This window comes from Typopeltis vanoorti, chromosome 15 (assembly GCF_054136105.1).
Source record: "Typopeltis vanoorti isolate ZY-2024b chromosome 15, IOZ_Tvanoo_1.0, whole genome shotgun sequence".
Lineage (NCBI taxonomy): Eukaryota > Metazoa > Arthropoda > Arachnida > Uropygi > Thelyphonidae > Typopeltis > Typopeltis vanoorti.
In genome coordinates this window covers 76,581,337-76,596,474 of record NC_143563.1, presented here as the reverse complement: position 1 = coordinate 76,596,474, position 15,138 = coordinate 76,581,337, and the positions used below count along the sequence as shown (strand labels likewise).

Here is a 15,138-nt window from a genome sequence, read left to right as displayed (position 1 = left end):
ACTTATTTGATTTTGTAATAAATTCTGGTTATTTTTCTTTTAAAAATAAGTTGTATCAACAAATTGAAGGAACAGCAATGGGTAATCCTCTCTCTCCTGCTATCTCCAATTTCTTTATGGAACATTTTGAACAACGTATCTTTGACAATATTTCTCCCAGACCTACTCATTGGTTCAGATATGTCGATGACATTTTTGCTGTATGGAATGGCTCTTCTGATGAACTTCAACAATTTCTCAATAAGTTAAACGCATTTCATCCTAGGATCAAGTTTACCCTAGAAGTAGAATCAAATAAGCAGTTAGCCTTTTTAGATCTTCTAATTCTTCGCCAACCAGATGGTAACCTACATTTCTCTGTTTATAGAAAGAAGACTCATACAGGCCATTATATCCATGCGGAATCTCATCACCATCCCAGTCAAAAGGCAGGAACTATTAAAACACTGGTTCATCGGGCCCACTCCTTTTGTTCTACAGACGATCTTTTACAGAAAGAAATACGATATATAACTTCTTCCTTTCTATCTAATGGCTATAAGAATTACTTCATTAAAAGAACTTTGAGTAGATTTAATATGTCTCCCTCTTCAAACACAGAGGAAATAACGCGCATTACCATCCCTTATATACAAGGCATCAGTGAACGTATAGCAAAAATTTTAAAACCACTGAATATTTTTGTTGCCTTTCGACCGTTTAGAAAAATCTCCACCTTTCTCGCTTCTCCAAAGGACAAGCTTCCACATCTTAATCATCCAGGTGTCTACCAGATTCCGTGCTCTTGTGGATTATGTTATTTCGGACAAACGGGAAGATCTGCCTCCATTCGGCTAGAAGAACACCAATCTTATATTGAATACTTTAAACCTGAAAAGTCTGGACTTGCAGAACATGCCATCTTCACTAGACACAGAGTTCATTGGAAAAAGACAAGAGTTCTTCACAAAAGTCAGTTTCTCATGGAACGCCTTTATAAAGAAGCATGTGAAACTCTACTTCATTCTCCTAACTTAAACAGATCCGACGGCTTACGTCTATCCCCTTTATGGGAGATAGTACTTTACAAATCAGCTAATCTTTCCTAACTTTTTATTGTATTAAATTTTTTTTTTTTATTTTTTTTTATTTTTTTTTTTTTTAGGAAAGTTATTGACCTTTTTAGTTATCTTACACCAGCTACTTAGGTGGCGCTTTTTGGAATTGTCAGTTAATGTTTGATTTTTGTGCCTAATTGTACTGAAGATGCCTGTGACACACGGGCGAAAATTATACCATTAAATAATATTTCTACGTGTTTTTCCGTTATTTATTATATACAAAAGAACAATGATATACAAAGAAATGTGAAGAAATAGAAGATCTAATAAAGACTGGGAGAATCGATAAAGCTTTTAACATTATAAAAGGAATAAGCCAGAAAAACAAGACAAGAAGTACAATTATCAAAAATAAACGGGGGAATATACTTATAGATAGGGAAGAAATTTCGGAAAGATGGAAGGAGTACTTATCTAACTCCTACCCGATTAACCCTTCTTACCCTAGATATACAATTTAATACTGCTTCCTCTAGATGACTCTAAACAGTATCACGTGCACTACTAACATCCATATTCTGCAGTGTTTTATGCCATGGTACAGATTTAAGCTTTTTCCTAAACATGCCATAATCACCTGCCTTGTAATTCCACAAATACCCCTATTCTTCATGTTTTGCATGAAGAATAGGTGTATTTCATGTTTTGCAATCTCCCAAGTCAAGACCGCATTGTCAGTTTCACCAATTGGAGGCAATGTTGTCACCTTGGTTATGAAAAGCTCTTCTGATCCTATGACCAGGTCCAATACTCTCCCACCCCTAGTCCTCAACATCACATGCTGCCTCAAGTAATTATGTATTTGAATAATCACTTGACCTGTATCCATTGTACTAATTTGGCATTACATGTCTTCCAGATCATCTGTGGAACTCCCTGGCCTATAGCAACAACCAACTGTATATTTTGTCTAATTGGTCTTAATCTCACACCAGATTGCTTCAAATGAACAGCCACTCTCCCTCCTGTCTCCTATTGTTTTTGTTTGCAATTCATCTGCTATCATCAGCAATACTCCTTCCCCATCCTATCTTCTATATTCTATCTTCCCTGAAAATACTAAATCCTTCCCATTCAATCCCTGTAACTACATCATCTGCTGTTAGCCAAGTCTCACTAATGTCTATAACTTTTGGCAAGGTTGCACTAACCAATGCCAAAAACTCCTCCCTCTTGTTCCTGATACTGCTGGCATTAGTATATAGAAACGACAACATCCCTTTATTCCTCCACCCACCTTTACTTCCAATTGACTACACTATTCAATATTTTTGCTTGATAGACTAGATTTCTCACTTGGTCATTCTCACACTCACTCTCTTCATAGGTGCCTTCACACAAACTCAATTGCTTCCACTCTAATTGCTTAAGTTTCCCTAAATTTGCATGTCAGCATGTTTGGTGGACTGCATCTGAATGGTGTTAGGTGTTTGGAGAGACCTTCGTCAAACAGAGACCACAGATCCACAAATTCTACAGCATTCCTTTTGTACAATCTACATATAGACTCATTGGCTATCAATGCCCTCCTCCTCAGTTTGCCTCTATCATAGCATGGTAGGAGACTTACAATCTCATCTTCTTGCTCTTCAGTTTGCCTCTTCTAATAACTCTTTTACATCCTCCCTCATAGAATACTTCTTATCTCTCAAATCATGATTTCTATATCTTTTTCATCTTCGTATAAGTTGCACTCCAGATATTTGAACGTATTTATTTGTTCTAATATTTATTATCAATCACTATTTTACTTCTTATTGAGTTTTCTCCTTTGAAAGCCCATTATCTTCACTTTTGATATCCTATTATATTATTCTGAAATTTCATTTAATAATTTTGCTGATCGCTGTAGATCATCTTCTGATGTAGCTAATACAATTGGATCATTTGCAAATAATAGTGTAACTATCTTTATTTTTGGATTTATTTGTGTATCAAATGGGTAATGCTGTTTCCAGAAAAAGCAGAGGTGATAGGGTACACCCTTGCCATACTCCTCTTGATATGTCTTTCCATTTTGATATTTGTTCTAATTTGGTTACTGTTTTTATTTCCTGTCCATATTTCTTGAATGGACTGTAAGAGCTGTTTTGATATACAGTGATACCCCGAAGTTACGCGGTAGGTGGGACCAACGAAAAGCTCGTAAGTCGAATTCGCGTAACTCGGGGTATAATTTTGCATGTAATTTATATATACAAACATACAATTGGGACCAAAGGTTTACAAAAACACCTACATTTCTTAAAAAATATAATCATAATTGTAGTTTTCCATACATAAAAAAAAGAAAGTTATTTCGATGTCGATGGTTTCATAAAATCTAATAGATTCGTCTGACGGCGTAATGTCTTTTTCTTGTCATGCAAAATTTCTTCATAGCAAGCCAGTGATTTTTTTATTCCTTGCCTTGTGGCTACAATTCATTCCTCGTTAGAATCTATGTCCTCCAAAATCTGTAAACCTTTCTTAATTAAGCTGAGACCTTCTGTTAATTTTGCAATTGTCATGTGCTTTTCTGGTAAAACTGGATCTGAGGTTTCGTCTCCAATATCGGAGACACCCCAAGAATCTCTGATAATCCTTACAGCATCTAAAACATTAAACCGTTTCCAAAACTCTTTAACAGACAGTTGCTCATTTTGTCTCATAGCTTCATTCAGACTTGCAAACGAACGGCATGTGTAGTACGCTTTGAATCTTTTTCTTTTCTTGCTAGCTGTAGAAGAATCGGACTTGCTTCTTTTGGGCGACATTATTATTTTTTATGTGATAAAATTTTTATCAAGAACATAACATTAAACAATCGCAAGGCTTGTAGACTATAAAAATCGTGTATGAATGGAGACCGCACGAAACACGTCAGTGCTTGTTCACAACATGTGCGACACTGATGAATGCGGCCGGCGCCAGAAAGATGCAACTAGTGGTGAGGCGTGATGAGAATACGTACATATAAGAAACCGCGTAACTCTGGATTCGCATAAGTCGGGGTATGACTGTATTTAGAATGGTTATTATTTTAAATACATTTTGTCTATTAATTTTATTGAAGGCTTTTTTTATAGTCAATGGTTCTGTTCTAAATTCTCTTTGCTTTCAATTAATATTTTTAGAATGAAAATTGAGTCTATGCCTTTTCGGAATCCATTCTGTTCTTCTACAATACTGTTTAGTTTTTCTTTTAATAATCCTGATCAATTTTGTTGTCCTTTCAGAGAGTGGGTTCTGCAATTTTTGGTTATTTTCACACTCACTTGCCACATGGGTGTCTGCACATACACCTACATAGCTTAGTTCCCTGAATTCATTCTTCCACACTCTCAGTGATCAAAGCTTTCTTGAGACCTCTAACTTTGAATCTGTTCAAGTGCAGTCCACTAACTCCTTTTTAAATACAATCTCCCAGCATTGTATGTCATTCTGTCTTCAAATCCAGTCCATAATTCTACAAATGCACACCATATGACAAGGCTTTTCAAAACATTTTATTACATTTGAATTGTACTAAAATAAAATGAACTCTTATAAAATGCTTCTGTGATACAGTTAATCAACATGTTGGCCATACACAAATGCTGTTATACAACTTAAAAGACAAGATAGATCTTCAAATTATGTTAAAGGCTTATTCAAGTTTCACTGATCTGATAGGTAGTCAAACTCTTTAAGAAGCTAGGCAGAAACTTAGTATACTTGTAATAGTTTATATCAAAAGTTATGTGTATTATAATCAGTTTGAAAAGTACAATTAGATTTTGAAGAAAGATCCTTAACAGGCTTCTGGAATATGAGTATTTTTATTTATCTTAAATGCTTTAATCACCCCTCCCCTTTCTTTTTAAAGACTTTTCTTCAAAATAAGATGTGTTGAAATGATTGTTGAAATTATTTTTTCTTAATGTGAAGAAATTTATGATTGCAAACATCTTACAAAATTTTTTTTACTATTTATTTCTGCACATTATTTTAAATCTGTAAATATTTTTTTGTGTGTGTGTATATATATATATATATATATTTCCCCTTAGGGCATGGCTGAAATATCACCTGATAAACTTTTGCATGAACTGTACCATAATGGAGAAGAAGTGCCAAAGTGGAATCCAACAGTAAAAACAATTAGGGTAAGACCACATTAATTTTTTAATCAGAATTGTTGACAGTGAAATTTATAAATTTGCTGATTTGCTATTTTTTGCACTTGATATATTTATTGATTTAGCATTGTGTAGATTCACTCCAAATAAGTACAACTTCTTTATAAACAGGAAATGAAAATAATACATTATCTGATTACATTGACAATCGAAATAGTTGAAGATCTGACATTTCAAAAGTAAAATAAATAAAATAAGGTCAAGCATCAGGATCAACAGTTGAAGAAAATAGTTGGTGCAGTTGTATAAAGATGGAAATATGCTAATAATGAAAGAAAAAATTTACTGATGTAAAGAAAAACTTATTAGAATTACAAACCTACAGAAATGTTTTGAAGAACATGTGGAAAGAGATAAAAGGTAGTGCTAATGATAGATGCCTAAGTTACCGTTATTACATTTCTGCTCGTGGCATGTTAGTCACTAACACAAGAATTTTACTTAAATTTGCATGGAGGGAGAGTATGCACAAATGTCTTATTTATTACATGATCAATCAATGCTAACAATATCTTCACTCAATCTAGGATACAAAACTACAGAAGATTTGAATTACATTGAAAAGAAAAATGCACAAGAGGTTTAAAAACAATAGTTGAGTAACTTTTAAATCTAAACAGGTGACCAAAATATACAAATCATTAGGTTGGAAAGAGAGAGAGAGATTGAATGATGAAATATAAAACAAACATTGTCTTGCAAGGATGCCATATGTCATATATAATTTAGCTTGATTCTTCCTTTGTTCATATTTAAGCTATCATATGTTAAGATCGCATTAGTAGGTTCTTTGAAGAACTCTTATGGAAGAATGGGGAAGGGAATTATTGAAAGAGGTGTAGATGTTTTCCTAAGGTCTTATAACAGTCCTCTGTGGATGCATATATTGTGAAGCCTATCATATCAACTCTTTCATAGTTGAAATTGCTCACATATTTAATATTCACATATTAAATTTGCTGATTTGCTCTTTTTTGCACTTGATATATTTATTGATTTAGCACTATGTAGATTCACTACAAATAAGTACAACTTCTTTATAAACAGGAAATTAAAATAATACATTATCTGATTACATTGAGAATCGAAATAGTTGAAGATCTGACATTTCAAAAATAAAATTATGTCAAGCATCAGGATCAACAGTTGAAGAAAATAGTTGGTGCATGTATAAAGATGGAAATATGCTAATGATGAAGAAAGAAAAAAATTTACTGATGCAAAGAAAAACTTATTAGAATCACAAACCTACAGAAATGTTTTGAAGAACATGTGGAAAGAGATAAAAGGTAGTGCTAATGATAGATGCCTAAGTTACCATTATTACATTTCTGCTCATGGCATGTTAGTCACTAACACAAGAATTTTATTTAAATTTGCATGGAATTCCCCCCATATAAGATGTTATGCATTTGAATATAGTGTGTTGTGGGGCTCATCTTCAAAAACACAGAGTGATATAAAAGATTCTTTTAAACCTCATTGAATACCTGAACTCTGTCATCAAAAGCAGTTACCAATCTACCATTTCATCCCATAGCTTCATCTTCCCATAATCATTCTTCATTATTATTATTATTATTATTATTATTATTACATGACATCTCCAGAGAGTCCAAAGACTCATCGTGGGTGGACACCTACTCTACAGCTCTGTCTCCACCAACTACAGCGAACCTCATCATTTACACCAGTGCCATCTACTGCCCACCACCACTAGTATTTTCACAGACAATCACAAAAATACATGCCCACGACGGGATTCAAACCCTTCAGCCTTTGCTGGAGAGCTGATATACTAACCACTCGACCAACTAGGCTGGATTTAAAGAATTAACAGTGAGAAAAAAAGAAACCAGGAGATTGCAGGATCCATTTGGATTAGTGAAGTGATCCAAAAATATCACTAGGTCCATTATTCCTGGGACACTTGGCAGTGGCTCCACCTAGTGGTAGACAAAAAACCTATCACTGAGCAGAAATGCTCCTTCCAGGAAACCCAAAGATGAACATTATCAAAACATCATCAGTGGGAACTAAACCCAGGAAGATATTGAGGTTAAATTAACACAGAAGTTATATGAGAGTTGTTTGAAAAGTTTGGTAAATTTCCAATAGACGGCAAGACAATGCGTTTATTCATACCAGTGTTGGCATGTATCATCTTTTTCATGATCCCTGGCAAAATTTTAGCCACGTGCGATGCATAGTTCTCATTTTGCAAACAATTAAAATGACCGTGTTCACATTTTTCATAAAAATTTAGAAAAACGAGTTTCATGCAGTGATAAAACACTTTTATTTGAAGAAGTGGACTGCCACGCAGATCAAAGCCGAATTAGATGCAGTTCATGGGGACTCTGTACCAGCATTAGAGACTATTTATTTTTGGATAAATGAGTTTAAACATGGTCATAAGCCTATCTAAGATGAAGTGCGCTCCAGACCTCCGACTGAGGTCACTATGAAGGAAGTGATTGACAAAATCCATGGTATTGTTATGGAATACTGCCGAGTGAAGGTGTATGAGATTATTGAGTTGTAGGCATCCTGCATGAAAAAGCTGTGTGTGTGCAATGAGTGCCGCAATTGTTGACTGTTGATCAAAAATGCATGCAAAAAGACGTTTCAATACAGTGTTTGGCAATGTTTAATCGTAAATCACGGGATTTTTTTTTGCATCAATTCGTGACTGTAGATGAAACTTGGATTCACCACATGAGTCCAAGCAGCAGTCAAAACTGGACAATGCCCAGTGAAAGAGCACCAAAAAAAGCGAACCCCGTTTTGTCAGCTGGGAAGGTAATGACCACTGTTTTTTGGGATTCCCATGGAATTATCATGATAGACTATTTGGAAAAGGGTAAACAATAACAGGAGTCTAAGTATATTTCTGGGAAAATCCCATGCTACTCCTCTTAAACACTATTAATATAATTAATGGCTTTTGTTTAGGAGTGTCCCTTATATTTAATACATTGGCTAACATAACTCAGAAGGGGTATGTATATATTTTAGGGCATTATGGGTGAGTATAGAAGGCAATTAGTTGAAGTTGTCCTCCCGCGATGAGTCTTCGGACTCCTTTGAGGTATCAGGAATAATAATAATAATAATAATAATTATGGCAGAATAAAAAACGTGGAAAAATTTGTACATACCTTGTTTTTGGTTTAAAGATGCCTTCTAAATCCAAGCTCTTGTTGAAAGGTTGTATGTAAACGGGGGGGAGAGAACATGGGGATGTGCTTGAGACGCGGGAAATAAGTTTGGGAACCCGGGTTACTATTAATAATATATATATAAATATATATATATTATTTTGTTGTGGGGAGAGGGAGGGGAAGAAGGGGAAGGGTATCCTTATGTGGAAACTGGGGCAAGGGTTTACGGGGTGTGGACCGTTTCGGTCATCGTCTGACCATCGTCGGAACTTTGTGGGAATGACTGTAGGGCTATGTCAAGGCTGCACGATGTATCTGCCAAATTTGGGCATTTGTTGTCGCTAAATGGCCGGAAGCGTGGCTTAATTTGTAAGTTTTGGAACGTCCAACATTCGGAAATTGGGTAGGGGCGGTGGAAATTCTATCAACATCCACCGCCCCTACCTAATTTCCGGTTGGATGTTCCAAAACTTACAAATTAAGCCATGCCTCCGGCCATTTAGCAACAACAAATGCCCAAATTTGGGAGATACATCTTGCAGCCTTGACATAGCCCTACAGTCATTCCCACAAAGTTCTGACGATGGTCAGACAATGACCGAAACGGTCCACACCCCGTAAACCATTGCCCCAGTTTCCACATAAGGATACCCTTCCCCTTCTTTCCCCCCCTCCCCACAACAAAATAATATATATATATATATTTATATATATATTATTAATAGTAACCCGGGTTCCCAAACTTATTTCCCGTGTCTCAAGCACATCCCCATGTTCTCTCCCCCCCCTTCGTTTACATACAACCTTTCAACAAGAGCTTGGATTTAGAAGGCATCTTTAAATTCAAATAAAAAAAAATCAAAATCAAAAACAAGGTATGTACAAATTTTTCCACATTTTTTATTCTGCCATAATTGCCTTCTATACTCGCCCATAATGCCCTGAAATATATATATACCCCTTCTGAGTTATGTTAGCCAATGGACACTCCTAAACAAAAACAGGCTAAAATAGCCGTTAATTATATTAAAGGAGTCTATTATGTATCATTATTGGCCCGTTTAAAAGAAAAACTGAAGAAAAAACGGCCAAGAGTAGTGCACAAGAAAGTGCAATTTATCAAGATGATGCACCTTCCAACACATCGGCTGTCGCAATGGCAAAATTGCACGAATTGAGGTTCGAATTGGTTCCACATCCACTTATTCCCCAGACTTGGCCCCCTGTGACTTCTTCTTGTTCCCAAACTTAAAAATGTAGCTCGATGGGGAAAATTTTCTTCGAACGAGGATGTCGTCAAGGCTGTCAATGACTATTTTGCACAATTTGACAAATCCTACTTTTTTAGATTGGATGAAAAAATTGGAAACTCACTGGACCAGATGTGTAGACCTTGATGGAGACTACGTTGAGAAATAAAGGTGATTTTTTTCCAAAAAAATATGTTTAACTTATTTTTTACCAAACTTTTCAAACAACCCTCGTGTTTCTGTACAAATAGTAAAATGTGTAATCATATTATGAAGCTGCTATGGGTCAGAGATAGTTTTTGAAAGGTTTTCTGTTTATTTGCAAAGTAAATTATACTAGACAAGAAATTATATTCTTGTTTTAATCCTTCACCCAGTCATGAGCAAACAGAGTTTATGCTTGAAGTATGTTCATAACTGGTCTACTTGCCAGGGGGCCATTATGAACCAGTGATTCACAATATATAGTATCTCCTGGTCAAGGCAACCCCACTTTTGCAAAGTGTTGCCTGTTTTCACCAAAGTGGCTCTGGCAACTTTAGCTAGCATTTCCACTGTAAAAGGATAACTTCCTAGTTAGTGAGAATGCTAACTAGACCTGCTAGATGGATGATCATTGTTCAGTGAAACATTACCACCTTTGCTTATTGAGGGTCTGAGGTGGCTGCTTCTAGATACCTATTTCTGTCTCCTCCCCTGCCATCTTCCAGCATGCTGTATGAGTGATAACCATCAAGGACATCCAAACATACTGTAGAGATCAGAACCTCTTCCACCTTGGAAGGTACTACAATAATAAAGCAGTTCTGCAAGCTGGTTGCCAGAATGTATGGGAGCCAAACTATAATGCATTTAAGGCAGCTTCTTAATCAGCTGGTGTATAATCTTGCTGCCAGGTCATGCCTGGAGTCAGATCATGTAATGTTTGCAAGAGCCACTGTCAAGACCACATTATGGCATGGAGCCTGGATGCTCTCAGTATTGATGACATCTCAAATCCAGCCAAACTTGGAAAACTGCTCTCATGTTTGGAGTGGAACATGTAAAAGCCTCTCTAAAAATTCTTGATGCTGTTCAGTTGATTAATGACTCCTCCCTCACTCTCACAGACTCTCTCTTCAGATGCAGCCTCAAAGATGGTTAGTTACTGTATTGTGTCTCATCTACAGATATTTCCATTAGTATTGTTCAGCAGAACTAGCATCCATTATGTTGTCCATTTCTGCTAAAACCTACAGCAGCATAAGCAATAGCTTCTCAATATCCTTTTATAGCAAAGCTGCTGAATCACCAAACTAGATACTTAGTCATCTTCTATTCTGTTTACCTCGGTTCTGTGGAAGACTATTCCACAGAACCGAGGTATTAAAATAAAATAAATACTATCTCATTATGCAAAGCACACTTCCTTTCAGATGTGTATATTGTTAAGTTTCAACCTTTATTGAGGTATCATCAGTGGGAGCTAGACCCAATTAGTGCATTAATTTAACATTTAAGATATTGAGTGTTAATTCGATGCAGATATAATTTTTCATATGAAAGTTTCTGTATTCATGTAGACTGGTAGATTCAATAAACATCTGTGTGCAAGCAAGTAGACTAATTGTGAAGATACTTCATGCACAAATTGTTTGCTTACACTTCGATAAAGGATTAAAACAAGAATATGATTTCTTGTCTAGTATCACTTTGCAACCAAGTAGGAAAACTTTCAACAACTATCCCTGTTTGAGCATTTTAATAATATAATGATAATGCATCATATTATGTGGAGAATATGACTTCTGCATTGATTTAATCTCAGTATCTTCCTGGGTCTAGTTCTTGCTGATAAGACTTCAGTAGAAGTTGAAACTGGTCTGGATAGTGATCCTTCCCACAGTGTTCAGCAATATACACATCTGAAAAGAAGTGTATTTTAATTATGGGATGCTAAGGCAATTGATGTGAAGTCAGCAACTTCAGTATGCAAGTAGACTAGTTGTGAAGATAATTCATGTGCAAACTCTGCTTGAAGTGTAAGGCAAAAACAGAAATCTGTTAGTGACTGGAGTAAGGTCTCTGAAAGAGAGTGGCAAAGTCTTAATTGGTTGCTCTTTTCTGAAGAGTAAACATTCTTAGGGAGGCCTTTCACTACAGCCACCTCAAATGTGAGAACACTGTTCTAAGGTTGGATAGATTTGGGTTTTATATAGTGGTAGCAATTGTACGTGGGACATAATAGCTTGAACAAAAAAAAGGTCAACTTTTGGAGATTGAGGAGGCTATGGATATGATGTGTTTGTTGTCAGGAAAAACTAGAAGTACAATTCAGTCCACGAAGAGAAGTCTCATCTTGCCTTGGGGTGGGGTGGGGGGGGGGTCTGTGTTTTAGTAGAATTGAAATTCAAGTTGTCCTTTACTTACTGAATAGTGTCAATCAGATCGGCATTGGTTATGAAAGAGCTCAAAGCATGGAATGTTTGGGTACTACTACAAGATTTATCAAATGAATGTGCTGTTATTAGTAAACATTTGGCTAGGATTTTCATTTCATGTCTAGGTTCATTAGACTCACTATAGAAAATCCAAAGGGAACACAGGAATAGTTTGCTATGGTGAATTTTCTGTAGAATAGCATAGTGTCTGTAGGCTTTGATCTGGACTTTTTGGTAGTTGGTTAGAGCACTGTTTGCTCTAAATTAATACAATGGAAGATTTAAATTAGAATCTTTAATGGCACAAAATTTTTACCTGAGTATCAAGGGAATCTTCAGTATGAATACAGGAAGGGTAGTAAACGTGTTGCTTAGGTAGTATGACTGTGGTGAGATGAGGCAGAAAGCAAGGATTGTGAATGATATGTTGGCTGATATGTGTGAGGAGAGGCGAGTATGATTTGTTAATGTATGGAATGAGTTTGAAGGACGAAGTGAACTGTATGGGAGCAATGGACTGAATTTGAGTGGTTATGGTGTGGGTCGCTTGGAGAGACTGTTGCTGGAAGGTAGAGAATGAATCAGAGTACAGAGTACAGAAAAAAGTACAGAGAATGAATCAGATCAAGTGTGAAGTGATGGGGAAGAGCAGGAAAGTACAACAGGAGAGATTGAAGAGGTGGTTATGAATGAGGAAGTGAGTAGCATGAGTATGGAAAATGAGAGAATGGGTGTGCATGATGAACAGGGAAACAGGGTGGGCAGGGGGGGGAGTACACAGCATGAGAAAGGTGGATGCTCCAAGAGTGTGTGAGAGCATGTGTAGACAGGTAAGGAATGGGATGACCTGGGATCAAGAGGAAACAGTTGGAATTGAAGAGGCTTATAAAATGAATAAACGGAAAGGGAAACAGCTCCAGTTGAGCATGGAGAGATCACATCGAATGAGTGGTATCAGTGGAACTAGCTGTAGATCCAGGAATGAGCTGTTGTGTTTATATACAAATGCTAGAAGTGTAAGAAACAAGGCAAATGAAATGGTTGCACTAATTGGGTCTGTTCACCCAAAAATTGTTGGAATAAGTGAGACATGGTTAGATGAGGACAACATCCTGACAGGAATAGAGATGGAAGGATGTGATGTGTTTTGTGAGGATAGAAGGGGTAAAAAGGGAGGGGGGGAGGAGTGCTATTGATGACAGAGAAAGAGTTATGTCCATACAAAGTAGAGATGCAAGAGAGAAATAATGCCAGTGGTTTTTGAGGCAGTATGGTGTGAGATACAGGTGAATGGAATGAAATACTTGATTGGATGTTGTTATAGACCAGGAAATGTGGATGGTAGTGACTATGAAATGTATAACCAAATTAGCATGATCATTATGGACAATTTTAATTATGGCAATATAGAATGGAATGATGAAATAGCAGCTGGAAGTAAAGAAAATGATTTTCTGGAGTTTTTGAGGGATAATTACCTCAGACAGTATTGTTAAATTCTGAATGAAACTAAAATTGGATTAATTTATGTTTCCTTCAAACTTAACATGGGGTTACATTTGGAATCAATTATTGATATATCAGAATATACTAAACTCTTGTAAATTACTAAAATATTACTAAACTGAGAATATTTCATTTATTTTGTTATAATGTAAAGTATTATGAATTGCTTAAATCTTACTGCTTAAGTGTAAGTACTTATAAATTGCTGGGAGAAAGAGATAATCCGATTAAATAAAAGATGGCCGGAATCGAAAACCCGTGCAACAAAGAGTACAGGCGCACTCTTTTCGTAAGCAAGTAGGTCCTCCCCCGTTCATGCATTCCAAGATTCCGTGATAAGGATTCCATGTGTGGCGCTCATTATGCTGGGTGACGTGAAGTGACGCTGAAAATTGGGAGGAGAGATTGATGACGTAGTGTTAATGTGTGGCGTGCAATTTAAAAAGTTGTACAGCACCAGAAAAAAGCTTCTTCTTACTCTTAGGCTTGTGCTCTCTTACGCTCTGGGCCTCTTGCTGTGGTGTGTGGAGCCTCCTCGTGGCATCCCCTCGTTCCCCTCAGATTCGAAATAATGACTTAGGAACTTTGCCGTGGATTTCCCAAAAATTTACCAATCGGCGACCAGCCCAGCAGAAGATATTCACCAATGCTTACAGAGATTTCGTTACGAATCTCTGTAAGCGTAGTGTTAATGTGTGGCGTGCAATTTAAAAAGTTGTACAGCACCAGAAAAAAGCTTCTTCTTACTCTTAGGCTTGTGCTCTCTTACGCTCTGGGCCTCTTGCTGTGGTGTGTGGAGCCTCCTCGTGGCATCCCCTCGTTCCCCGCAGATTCGAAATAATGACTTAGGAACTTTGCCATGGATTTCCCAAAAATTTACCAATCGGCGACCAGCCCAGCAGAAGATATTCACCAATGCTTACAGAGATTTCGTTACGATGTTGAGCCAGTTCACCAAAGAATAACGTCTACTTATTTTTGGAGGCAGAAGTATGTACAGATCGAACCCTTGAAGAATGCCTCAGAAAAAGCAGAAGGAACATGGAGTCGAAAGTATTTGTCCTGATGAAATATGTGAGGTGGCCAAATAGTTTCCCCCAGCAATTGGTAACGTACAGTCTAGTTTTTTTATGTAAATGTGTACTAAAAGGATATCTGTAAATTTTAGGAAGGACTCTAGAGATTGTTTCTTTTAATGATAGAGTATATTATGAGTATTTTGTGAAAGAAATTGTACGAGAGCATGTGGAGCCTAGGAATTGTCTTTTAATGATTGAATAAGTTATGAGAATTTTGTGAGAGAAATTGTATGTGAGCACATGGAGCTGCATTAGTAATTCAGTTAACAAATGTCTTTAATATTGATGAATAAGTGTGATTTTTCAAATATAAGTCGTAAATCATAAATGAAGTTCTTTGTCATACATGCTAAGAAAGATATAGAGAATCTGTGAAATTAGTGCTCATTCATTAGCAATTGATGATTACTTAATCAGAGTGTATTCATAATGTGTAATATGTATCAATTGAATTAAATG

The 15,138-nt window shown here is 36.4% G+C and overlaps 1 protein-coding gene across 2 annotated transcripts in view; it reads left to right on the top strand.

Moving 5' to 3' along the window:
* The window catches only part of LOC150098908 (stAR-related lipid transfer protein 3-like), a 201,737-nt gene that overhangs the window by 121,690 nt on the left and 64,909 nt on the right, over window positions 1-15,138 (top strand). For both annotated transcript variants that reach the window (XM_090405028.1, XM_090405027.1), the window contains exon 9: window positions 5,132-5,227. In XM_090405028.1, coding sequence (XP_090261154.1) covers window positions 5,132-5,227 — 96 coding nt within the window. The remainder of the gene's footprint in view (window positions 1-5,131; window positions 5,228-15,138) is intronic.